The sequence below is a fragment of the Micropterus dolomieu genome, linkage group LG03, assembly GCF_021292245.1.
Source record: "Micropterus dolomieu isolate WLL.071019.BEF.003 ecotype Adirondacks linkage group LG03, ASM2129224v1, whole genome shotgun sequence".
Taxonomy (NCBI): Eukaryota; Metazoa; Chordata; class Actinopteri; order Centrarchiformes; family Centrarchidae; genus Micropterus; species Micropterus dolomieu.
In genome coordinates this window covers 20,959,208-20,971,600 of record NC_060152.1, presented here as the reverse complement: position 1 = coordinate 20,971,600, position 12,393 = coordinate 20,959,208, and the positions used below count along the sequence as shown (strand labels likewise).

The following is a 12,393-nucleotide window of genomic DNA, read 5'->3' as shown; positions in this document are numbered from 1 at the left end:
GCCCCCAGCGGGGGGGGGGGGGGGGGGGGGGGGGTAGAGTGGAAGAGATGCAAGCAAATGGAAAGAATGAAGACAAAAAAGAAAGCTGATATGCAAATTCTGTCATGACTCACAACAGTACATAAATGTTAAATCCCTGTTATATCCTCAGTTTCTACACCTCCTGTGCTAGCTTTGCTACATTTACGTGCTCATTTCCTGAAGAAGTGTGATTGAAGGGGAAATAACAAATATCCCCATTTCTTTGTAATTTGTTAATCTGTGGAGTTGGTGTTGGCCCCTGAAAGTGTGTGTTCACTAGATGTGAGTAAGTGCTTTATGGTGTATGCAGCATTAGGATTTTTTCTGACCTTGTATCAGTAGCACTAAAACCTCTCCTGCCATCTGCTTGTTCTGGCTGGGTTCCAGGTGTGTGTGTGTGTGTGTGTGTGTGTGTGTGTAGGTAAAATAGAGAGCTATTTAGAAGACGCTCAGTGTGTGAGCTGTATCTATAGCATTTTCTAACACAAAGGCGCCCCCTGCTGTTAAAATGGTGGTTGACAGCGTGACATGTACATTCAATATTACAGCACTGCACTTACCACTGTTACAATAAAAGCTTGAAACTAAAAATATACTGTATATAAAATTGACTGCTTTGTCTAAAATAAACCAGACTTAAACATACGACGTCTATGACACACACCTGCCCTCACTGCAATAGACCCTGTGGATCCAAGATTGGCCTCTATGGCCATCTGAAGACCCACAAATAATCCATTTAACCAACAGGAGGACAGACTGCATATGATTTGTACATACCAGGTTTCATGTCATAAATCTGAAGAAGAAAAAAATCTTTAAAATAAAAAAAAAAAATGCTCTGCATTCACGTGTGGTGATCCAATATTTTGTCCCTGTGTATCCTCCAGTCTTCCAGCCCCGACAGGCCTGACAGCAATGCAACAGGTGAGCTGTTTTATCTGTTGAGAAAAACATGGAACAAATTAGAGGGAGCAGCACTTTAAAGCTAACTGTTAACAATTCATGCTGCTGGTCTATGTGTTTAGATTATTTTCAAGGTTCTTTCTGAGGCAGCTACTGTTCCACAGCCGACAAATGCAGGGACACAAGATTGGTTATGAATTGCTACTTTGGCTGTTCTTGTTTTGTCGTCTGGGTTCATAACCATACAGTACATAAAAATTATTGTTTTGATTTATTTAATTTTTCAACATGTCAGCAGTCAAGTCCCAGCCCACCATTTCAGAAAGCAGGTCTCCCACTGGCTCAGTGAATAAACCAGACCCTCCGACTGGTTCTCCAGAAAAGACCCCTCGCACCGAGACCAAGCCTGAACCGGTCCCTCGTCTTAGGGCTACGTCCTCCTCGAGTTCCCTTTTGGGACCTGTAAGCAAACCACCTGTGCCACAGGGAGTGAAGCCTGCCCTGGCTGCCCGACCCACCATCCCTCAGAAGCCAAGGACCCCGAGTAGCAGTAGGAGCATAGGTACAGTTGGAGCACTGGATCTGATTGCCACACTGAAGGGATGTTGAAGCGATTCTGTCTTTGTTGGATATTTTGTTGAATGCAGTATGATTTTAGATTATACAGTAAGAAATATCATGGTTGCAATGTGCTTGTGAGGTATATTTGCAACTTTTGATGATAGACATATGAATATAGACAACTTAAAACTCTACCTATGTAATGTATTTTGTCCTAGTGTGAGATGGTATGACACATGAGACACTATTTGTTTTAAGTTGATAATATTTGTTTTCGGACCATTTTACTGACAGATGAGAGCTCAGATTCCCCCAGCAGTGGCGGCTTGTCTCCTAAGGTCACAGCTCTTCCTCCCACACTGAAGAGGAGGCTGTCGGAGAAAGACAAAGAGGGCCAGACCGGTCTGCTGTCAGGAAGCTCTGCCAACAAAACAACTCAGGATGGTGGGTTACAAAATCTTACTATCTCTACTTAGCCCATTCATGCCATGGTGTTAATGCTCATACATAAATAGATTTTCATCTGCAATGAAACGTCTTACCAACACATTGGCAGTTGCCTTTTTCTATCATATCCCCCTAAACCTGTCCTTTGACCAGAGTAGAGTTCCCTTACGGACTGGTAGATGTTTGATTTCACTGTAAAGATCTGATAGGCTTCCCCCATAGTCTTATATATTTGAATTGTTCCTGTGGAGGCAGACTGTTGTCTATCTACATGAACAATATGACAGACTGATAGATTCGGGTCACAACTCTCACTCATTATGTAACATACATCCAGGCAGCTCGGTGGCCTTGTGTGTGTCTTTGCTTCCTTCTCGGGATGTATTGTTTTTCTTGTCACATGTGGACTCCTTTGTTCTTCCTTTATTCTCTCTGCTCTTCTTCACTTCCCTTTGTTTTTTTTTTTTGTTTTGCTGTATCTCATCAACGACACCCTCTGGTGCCTGTCAGCGGCATGTCAGATTCATGATCAGAAGGGTAGTTCTTGCTCTCAGTCAAATGAGGATTTATGTTGAAGCCGTTGACTAATTGGTTTGTTGGTTATTTTTATTGCTCCTCAGTAGAAGTTTAATAAAATATGTGTTGATTTTTTTAGTATGCACAGCAAAGCTCAAAGCTAGAGGGGCAGTTTCTGTCTACTTGGTGCAGCCAATAGAGGCCATTAGAGGGATACTTGGACAACATCACCTTTTTTTACCTAGAAGACTATTCTTACTCATAATTTGAGATGTAATGATGCTTTAACACTAAACATGAAGACATTAATGCCTTTAAGTTCTTGTCTGAAAGCACTGTACAAATCCACACAACATGTGCCAGGGTGCAAATCAATGTAACCTTCTTTCAGAGTAAATCAGGAGCCATTAGGTGACACTATACACAGGAGAATGTTACATGCATGTTGACACTTTTAAGTAGCCTGTCTTTCCCATCATGCATTGGGCAGAGAGTAGGAAATACATTCTGAACAGACCACCAGTCCATCACAGGGATAACAAAATTCTCAACTTTCTGCACTTTGGTTTTAGAATATCCTGACTGGATATCATTTGTAGTGTAGATGAAAAGTAAACTCCTGGAATATACTAAAACCACAAAGAGGGGATCAGGGACGGTACACAAACAGTGTTAAGCATAAGGCCTAGATTTAAAGCCCGGCTTGATATTATTTAAAGAATTGTGTCCGTTGTTTCTACATAAAATTTGTTTTTCTGCTATAGTTTTAATCACACTGTCCTTTGCACATTCGCTGAGCCTTTTCAGAGCCATTTTTTGTCAGCAGGCTCAACTGTATATGTGTACAAACACTCCTGCATGCCTGCATGTGTCTTGTCTAGATTGCAGAATTAATCAGCCTTGTGGAGCTGGCCTTGGAATCCTTATTCTGGGATTGTTTTCTAAAAACCCAAAGATCAAGGGGGCTTGACATACTTTAGATCACTTCCAGTTTTAGCTTATGTATTCCAACTGGTTGTAAGGCTGGTACTTGAAAATTAACCAACTGTGACAGCATACTTAATAACAGCTACATTATCAAAATATCTTTCAGGCATATTTAAAAATAACTATTAATTTCCTGACCCCATTTCCTTTTCTCTCCCTCCTTCCTTCACCTTGCTCTAAGCATTGTCAACGCGTCCTGTCATTTTCATCTTTTCTCTCTTTCTCTCTTGTGTTCAGTGAGGGCGGGCTCTGTGTCAGACTCTGTTCAGCGACCCAGCCCACTCCGTACCAACTCAGAGGATCATGGCACCTGTAAGACCAAGGACCAATCTCCAAACCCAGATAAGGACAAGGCAGCGGGCAAGAAGTCATCAGATTCTGGGGAGGAGCCAGACAAAGACTTTATTTTCATATGAGTGAGAAAAATTTACAGCAAAAACCTGTCAATAAGCCTCACAGGTTTTCCTTTAGAAAAGCAACTAAGGGGATAATCGATATGCTTTCATTCATATTAGAGGTTTTACCTGTTGTAGAAAAGTACAAATCATGTTTGATTTGCAGGAAGACCTGCTGTAGAATCAGGTAATACACAGTTTCAAATTAAAGTAAATTTGTTTGTCAATGATAAAAGTATTGATATTAACACAAAATTTTGTAATTCTCTTTTTCAGTCACATGTCACCTAGTAAACCAAACTGTGCAAAGTCTCCTAAGAACTTCCTTTTCACAAACAGACTTTTTTCCTCTTTTTTTGTCCACAATCTCTGCGGTCAGGTGAAAATCTAATGACAAGATTAAACTTTTCAGGATTTGAGGAAATGGCTCCAAAGGTGATCCAGTGTATTCAGCCAATGAATATTGAAACATGAGTTTAAGTGGAAGTTTGTAAACCACTAAAAAAGAGAGATACGATGCTTTCAGGAAACAGCAGACCTTTTTTGGTGCAAAAGACCAAGGAGCTATTGTTGTAGTAGCTTGTTTCCCAGGGACCAAACATATGTAACAATAATACCAGGATCACTGTACTGTAAAACATATAACCAGACCAGGACCTGATAGCATTTTTTTCCTTTAATATATTTGTATAGATTTTTCTATATGCTATTTTCAGCATGTGCAAGTTACTTTTCTCTGAACGTCAGAAGGGACTGAATCCATTATGCAATTCATCATTTTTTTTTTTTTTTTTCAGGAAAACACAGGTTCAGCTGGGAATCTTAGCCCACAATAAATCATAAATACACATTAGATGTAGCTCACCTAACGTTAAAAAATAATAATAAATAATAAATTTGTGGGTCAAAGTGGGTCACTCAGAGGAGACTAACTGGACTCTTCACTAAATGCCTGAAGGATAGCTATAGACTATATCAAACACCCCAGATGGACTTAAGTTTGTCTCTGTGTGAGAGAGTTGGAGTGACCATATGAAGTGCTGCTTTGAGAGGACTGTGGTACGCTTTAACTTCATCGATAACCAATCAACAAGGCTTCAGCACTGTTAACTAACACTCTGCTCTCTGTGTTTGGTCACAATGGAGAAAAAAACTTTTATCTTACGATACCTTTTGAACTGCGGAAGTCTTTTTTTTTTTTTTACGCTGTTTATGGGGACAGGAGTATGTGCGTGTCTTTCAAGTGCAATACAGAGTGACATAAACATTACAAGCTTGTATTTATGTAGTGTGATTTGGTCAAAAAATGTAAACCAAACAGCTTGATTTCTAGCTGGTACCCCTTGGAACAAATGAGACAATTAAGCATTAAACTGAACGGATTGGGGTGCCAGTGTCTGTTACAATCATAAACACTGAATTGTTCTTAAAGACAAACCGATCCTCACTTCTGGTAACATACTTACATTTTACATTTATTAATATACCCTGGTGTGCTGATGGTCCAATGAAAGCAAAGAACTTAAAAAGAGGAATGTCATAGATAATCTGCTTGAAGGTAACAGAAATTTATGTGTAATTTGCCCTGCTATTTCAGTATTTTGGCAATAACCTCTTCAGTTCTTTGTGTAAAAAGCATGACACTAAGGGAACTCCAGCCTTCAAACACTCTTTGTCTTCGGTGTCTCTCACAGACTTACCTTCAGGGCTTTCAAATTCAGTTCACTTTCACTTCGTTCTTTGCAAGACAAGACATTTCTTCGAAATTCAACCTAAAAGGAGTTAGCTATTGTATTGCCTTTTTTAAAAAGTAATTGAGAATGCAGTGCCTGAAGTGCAAGTGAACTGAGGGTAACTGTATTTTGACCACATGGACCTCTTGACTATTCTGTATGTAGCATTTTCAGGACCTGAATGCTACGCAATGACACAGGTCTCGGGCCGATTCATCTTGTCTTTGTTTTTTAAGAGTGAGAAATGCCCTTTTCACACTGCTACAGAGTCGGCAAACAGATTCTTAAAATTATCTAGTTTTCAAAATTAATATTATTTGGATATGGGGGACAAATTATACCTCTACCTAGAGTTTGCACTTTAAGCATTGGATTGTTTTCTTTGATATAAAACCATGCAGTTTTACTATTATTGCATATACTATATAGATTGGGACAGAACTAGCACCTTTGTACTAGATTAACATTGGAGTTACCATAATTACCGGTTTTTAACTTATAAATGCCATCAACATCCAAGCCGTAATTAAGACTGGGAAATTTAGATTTTTCCCAGAAAGCTCTGACATACAGTGCTATATTGTCAATGCACAGTATTTTTAACCCTGTTCATCTAACAAATGATAGAACCATCATGAGTTGTCTTATGACGTAAGATGGCTGTCCCATCATCCTTTATGACGTGAGCGTAGCATTATACTCCATAATCACCTGTATGTGAGATCTGACTCCTTATTTTACATCAACATTAACCGGAATTACTTTTAGTTTTAACTATCTAGGGTGCTCCAACATTATCTTTAAATGTTAACTAGACCCTGTTCTTTTTTGTGCAGTGTGAAGGGGGCACCACTGTATTTTACTGTACTGTACAAGAGTCAGGACCAAAGGTCTTACTGGTGCACCTTTTCCTATGGTGACTATCGATGTCTTTTTGTAAGATCATAATAAGATTTTACTTCTTTGTCACTAATCATGGCTTGGAAATAACACTATTCATGTTGTGTATATAGTTCATCTGTCTCTGATGTCAACAACTGCTTTAATTTACAGTCCCAAAACTCACACATCACTTTTTGTTTAAAAGGTGTTACAGGACACTGAAAAAGGAAAAAAAATACCACTACTTAAATGCAATATGTTTAAAGCAAACACATGTGGGTGTTGACATTTTCCTGACGCAAGGAAATTAAATGGACACCCTCTTTCACTCTTTCTGTGTGGGATTTCAGAAGCACCTGTCTGTGTCTCTGTCAGGTTGTGTGAAATGACTGATGATTTCCTCTTCAATCCTCCTGAAAAATGAGCATCCACCACGTTTCAGTGGAGAAAGTGAAAATAACCCGACTCCTGACTCTGTGTGTGACTGCATGATGTGACTGTGAGTTGTATTGTATGTATATATGTGCTTTCATACATGTATTGTGGGGGGGGTGTGTGTGTGTGTGTGTGTGTGTGTGTGTGTGTGTGTGCTATATGCACATGTAATATACACACTGTGATATATTCACATGCCTATGTGAACACAGCAAATCCTACAGTATATTGTTTTGGTACTAAGTACACTACTATACTAGGGGTTTGTAACTTATTTGGAATAAAAACTCAAACAGTGGCCGGTGATGTCTTGATTTTTTTTCTCTCTCACTTGTACATTGTGTTCATAAATGTAGGAATTAATTAATTATTTGTATGTTTTAATTTGTTACTACATGTAATCTATTTAATGTTACTTTCATCATGAAAACAATGTCTGAAAAGAAAGCCTAAATACAAATGACATGTTTGCTCATAATCAGTCTTGAGACATTATTTGTTCCATTTTGTCATGGATCAACATGGTTCATTAAGTCATTCTGCTGGTCTTGGATATTTCTTCATGTGAATATTAATATTGATTAAAATAATTTTACAGTCTTCAAAATCTCTGCACTGTCTCTTTTTTTGTTAATTTGTTGAAGATCTGTTTTGCAGTGTAACAACACAACCACCAGATGGCAAATACAAAGCTACAGTATGCTCTCTCTCTTTTTCTCTCTTTCACAGAGGAGGTGTGGTTTTTACTAAGTCAGAAAGAGCATATGTCAACCAAGCAGACAACTCAGTCGTCATTTTTTGTCTGTATTAAAGTTGTGTGCCTACGCTACCTTTCTAAATTAAAATGGACAGTGCTTTTGAAAACCTGGATGCAGCTGGTTTCCTGGAAATCTGGCAACACTTTGATGCAGATGGTGAGGACAGTTTTGGACAGGTTTATTTTTTTTCCCGTAAAATACCTAAAACTGATAATTCATCAGCTGTTATTGAACGTTGGAGAGGAAAAGACCATTCTTATTTGTGGTGACAAATTTCCTGGTTGTGGGAAGTAATTTAATTTCTTATGTTAAATATTCTTGTCAAAAGAAACTATGTTGACTGATTGATTTCCTATGTAATAAGGGGCTTGATACAGAAGGGAAAGTGCACAAGGAGCAGCAAGACTTTCCACAGTTCAAGCTCAAATATAAAAATAATTTGGAGTGATAGTCACGTAGTGACTGTGTTGTTCTCAGTATTTGAATTTAGAGGAAAATTCACTTTACAGTTAAACATTACTATACTATATTTATTTGACAGATAATGGCTACATTGAGGACAAAGAGCTTGACGACTTTTTCCGTCACATGATGAAGAGACTGGGTCCACAGGTAAGTCAACTTTGTATGAATTCATCTATAACCCGTTCAATACAGTGCATGTCAGGGGCAGATGAACAGGCACAAAGCCACAGATTGAAACATCATTTCCATCTGATCTGACAAATTCATATTATACTACGATACTGTGTCAATCTATATGCCACATCAATGACAATATTAGAATAATACAGTATAAACAAGGTACACTGTACACTACACAAAAGATCATGGTAAGTAAGTTGAATACAGTTTCTATATTTCTTATTTTATACGTTATTTATGATAGTGAACTAAATTCAGCGTTGGGCATATAATGGTACTTCACTTTCTCTTTAGGTCATTATTTCTTGCAAGACACCATTTGTCAAAATTTTGAATCACCTTCTAGGAGATGCATTTGGCTTTGGACACAGACCTTGCAGTTGTCTCTGCTGTGTGGGCAGCTGAACATCTATGCAGTTAGTCTGGCTGGGTGGGGTGACTGCAAGGAGGTTAGATACAACACAATTAAAAAGCTCTGGTCACTGTCAAAAGGAAAAGCCCTTGGCTTGACAGGGAGCCCTCTGTCCAGTTATAATGGAAAACCAAATATGCACACAACTGTTATTTCATTTACTGTGTGTTGTGTGAGAGATGCACTCCCTTGGATACTAATGGGTTTGTAAACAAACAGTCCACCGACCAAACGTCATTTTGTCTCTCTGATGTTTGCTTTACAATATTAATGCCCTCAAGATAAGTACTGTTTTGTATATTTCCCTTGAGCTACAAAGACTTGTCGCAGTTATTATTATATTCGATTCAGCAGTTGAAGCATTAACCACATGATGCCCTTTCTATGTTTCTGTCCTTTTATTTCCCCTTGTTTAACATATCCAGTAATTATGCAGATTTTTCCTGCATGAACTAACACATTTTCAATTAATATGCAACTTAATCAAATTGCATATGACACACTAAGTTTAATACATTAGTAAAACCTAGATGATACATGAGTTTGTTATGCAGTGTAGATGGTGTCTACAGTGTAAAAACTGAAGATTGCTGGCGCCAAACACGAGATATCTGATAGTCTTTAGCCTGTGTGCACTGCTCTGCATGAAACAATGACTCAGACTAAAGGACCATAGATCAACAGGTTTCTATAGTTACAGTATGTGATTTGAGGGTTTGCAAAGAGACACTGCTAAAATTTTAGCTGCTAAAATATTTTGAAACAACTTCGACGGCTGCAACCAGTCTCGCTTTCAGTTGCTTCATGCTGTTGTCTGAGCTTTGGTTGAGTGAGAAGTTGATCTGTACAGGAAAAGAAAATGTGATTCCTAACTCAGATAAGCATGCGTCATCGTTCTTGCTCTGTGCATTAGAAAGACTGTGTGGGCCAAGAACAGGTAGGGTGAACTACATTAATGCTTTGCAATTGGTTAGCTTGGGGTTGAGAAAACAGACCCTGAGAGAAGAAAATTCAAGATCAAAGTAGTATCCATGGTGACATTGCTTAAAATAACTGTGACTCAGCCAGTGAAGTTTTTGTCCTTAAATATCATTATTGAAATCAAGATTTACTCTGAGGTACTGTGCAAATGTTTTAGGCAGGCATGGGATGTTAAGAGATTAATTAACAAAGTGCAAAGTGAATGAACTTTCAAATCAATAAATGGGTTAACCAGCCTTTGACTTCAAAACAGCATCCATTCTTCTAGGTGCACTTGCACAAAGTCAGGGATTTTGTAGTCATACCATCAGGTGTATGATTAAACAAATATACCAAACAGGTGCTAATGATCTCATATTCAATATGTAGGTTGAAACACAATCATTCACTGGAACAGAAACAGCTGTGTAGGAGGAATACAACAGGGCGAAGAAAAGCCAAACTCAGCTAACAAGGTGAGGATGCTGAAGACAGTTTACTGTCAAAAGTAAACTTTCTTCCAAGACTGAGCACATCAGCAAGACGCAAGGTCTCTCCCAGGCAGAATTTTCAAAGCTGACATGGGTTTCCGATGTCCGACGTGTTGTCTAAGCTCTTTTGAACAAACACAAAGACATGGTCAATGTTGAGGACCGCAGATGCATACAATACCTGATATATACCAATATTACAGGAAGACATCTGATTGGCCCCAAATTTATTCTGCAGCATGACAACAAAACTAAAAATAAAGCGAAACTTGGTGAGAAGTAACTTCAGCATAAAGAAGAACAAGGAGTCCTGGAAGTGATGGTATGGTCCCACAGAGCTCTGATCTCAACATCATCGAGTCTGTCTGGGATTACATGTTGAGAGAGAAGTAACTGAGGCTGCCTCAATCCACAGAAGGACTGGGGAGACTGGGCCAACCTACCTACCAAATTCCTTCAAAAACCATGTGCAAGTACACCTAAAAAAATTGATGTTGTTGTTTTAAAGGCAAAGTGGTCACACCAAATATTGATTTGATTTAGATTTTTCTTCTGATCACTCACTTTACATTTTGTTAATTGATCAATTTAATCCATCAACATGTATGTTTTTGAAAGCATTTTTCCCACACCTGCTTGAACTTTTTACACAGCACTGTACCTGTATCTTGATTAAAAAAGGAATTGGTGGTTACAATTTACTTTACATGCCATTTGATTTTGTCCCATCATATACTGTATCATATTTGTGTGCATTTCCACAAGTGGCTTTGGGGCAAGAAAATCAATGTTGCATTTTAATCTACCGTGTCTCCGCAGGAGAAAGTGACTGAAGAGAGAGTCCAGAGACTGAAACAAAGGTTTATGTCCGCCTATGATGTCACTGCTGACGGGAAACTACAGATTCAGGAGGTGCTACCCCATTTCTGTCTATAATCGGTTCCTCATTCACTTGACCAATATTTTTGCCATACTAAAGATAGGGTACTCTCATATTTAAAGGTGAAGCACTGATATTTGTAGCAAACATGACACAAAATGTTAGCTCTTGTGTGCTTCCACTTGTATATTGTGTCTGAGTTTCATGCCGTTTAAAGATGATGAGATAAAACACTTTACCTACCTGTCCAAGAATAACTAAATTCACCTCAATACACACTCAATACACATATAAACCGTTGCACACTAGCTTCCTCTTTATTCTGGATCCTCTTCTCTGTCCCCTCTCTCTCTCAGACCCATCTATTCCACTGCCCCTCCCTCTTTGATTTATCCCATGTATCCATAACAATGACATAGCTTGTACCATATTCAAGAAGAATGAAAACAAATTTCTGGAACTTCTGAGGGGCATGTTAAGCCATCTTGTAGTGAAGAGACAACAAGAGGAGAGCGGCACTCAAACCATTTACATAAATTAAATACCTGAAGAATGTACTGTGTGTGTGTGTGTGTGTGTGTGTGTGTGTGTGTGTGTGTGTGTGTGTATGTATATATATATATATATATATATGTATATATATATATATATATATATGTATATATATATATATATATATATAAATATATATATATAAATCGAATCTTCTAAATTGGAAAGAACCTAAAGATCCTTTTGGCCTGTCAAGTATGACTCTCAAAAATCCTGAACAAATTTCTTAAAATTAATTAAGGTTGGTTCTCAAATGAGTTTTCAATTGAGTCAATCCATTTAATTAAATGAACCTTGACTGACATATTAACAGGTCTGTCTCCACTCTGTGTAATTGATGCAGCTCTTGGCACAGCAGCAGTGTTTCACCAGTGCAATGAAGTGCATTTTCTTTTGTTCTGAAAAATAAACTTTTAACCATTAATTAGGCCAGTCCCTTAATGCATTGCCCCCCACAGACCCCAAATGCTATGTTTGCCAAAAGTGGCCTGTGGAAGACCGTGATTAAGTGTGGCTGAAGTAGGAACAGCCTACAGTACAGTAGATTCTTTTGAAGCTAAACGCCCAAATTTAAAATCTGCATGTACCTCACTCTGTGGAACTTTTATGTGACTTAATGAATGTAGCTGATAGCACAAACACTGTCATTCTGTATGACTTGAAGTTAGGCTCATGTAGTGACTAGTCATTTGAAATGCTATTTCCCTGTATACTATTGCCTCTTCTCTACAAATGGCATTAGAAAGGAAGTTAGCAAGGCTATCACATAGCCACAGTATCCTGTGAGATAGCGGTTTGAAGTGCTCTTACTC

At 38.4% G+C, this 12,393-nt stretch overlaps 2 protein-coding genes across 3 annotated transcripts in view; both read left to right on the top strand.

Moving 5' to 3' along the window:
* LOC123969059 (F-actin-uncapping protein LRRC16A-like) overlaps positions 1 to 7,181 on the top strand; it is a 75,176-nt gene extending 67,995 nt beyond the window's left edge. Inside the window, exons 35-38 of one of the 2 annotated variants that reach the window (XM_046046170.1) lie at positions 912 to 948; positions 1,226 to 1,489; positions 1,783 to 1,932; positions 3,676 to 7,181. In XM_046046170.1, the coding sequence (XP_045902126.1) occupies positions 912 to 948; positions 1,226 to 1,489; positions 1,783 to 1,932; positions 3,676 to 3,854 (630 nt within the window). In that variant the 3' untranslated portion in view covers positions 3,855 to 7,181. Of the gene's footprint in view, positions 1 to 911; positions 949 to 1,222; positions 1,490 to 1,782; positions 1,933 to 3,675 lie in introns of both variants that reach the window. The other variant, XM_046046169.1, reaches the window with a different exon arrangement.
* A 527-nt stretch (positions 7,182 to 7,708) lies between these two features.
* scgn (secretagogin, EF-hand calcium binding protein) overlaps positions 7,709 to 12,393 on the top strand; it is a 13,223-nt gene continuing 8,538 nt past the window's right edge. The window contains exons 1-3 of the mRNA XM_046045477.1: positions 7,709 to 7,797; positions 8,183 to 8,253; positions 10,969 to 11,061. Coding sequence (XP_045901433.1) covers positions 7,728 to 7,797; positions 8,183 to 8,253; positions 10,969 to 11,061 — 234 coding nt within the window. The 5' untranslated portion in view covers positions 7,709 to 7,727. The remainder of the gene's footprint in view (positions 7,798 to 8,182; positions 8,254 to 10,968; positions 11,062 to 12,393) is intronic.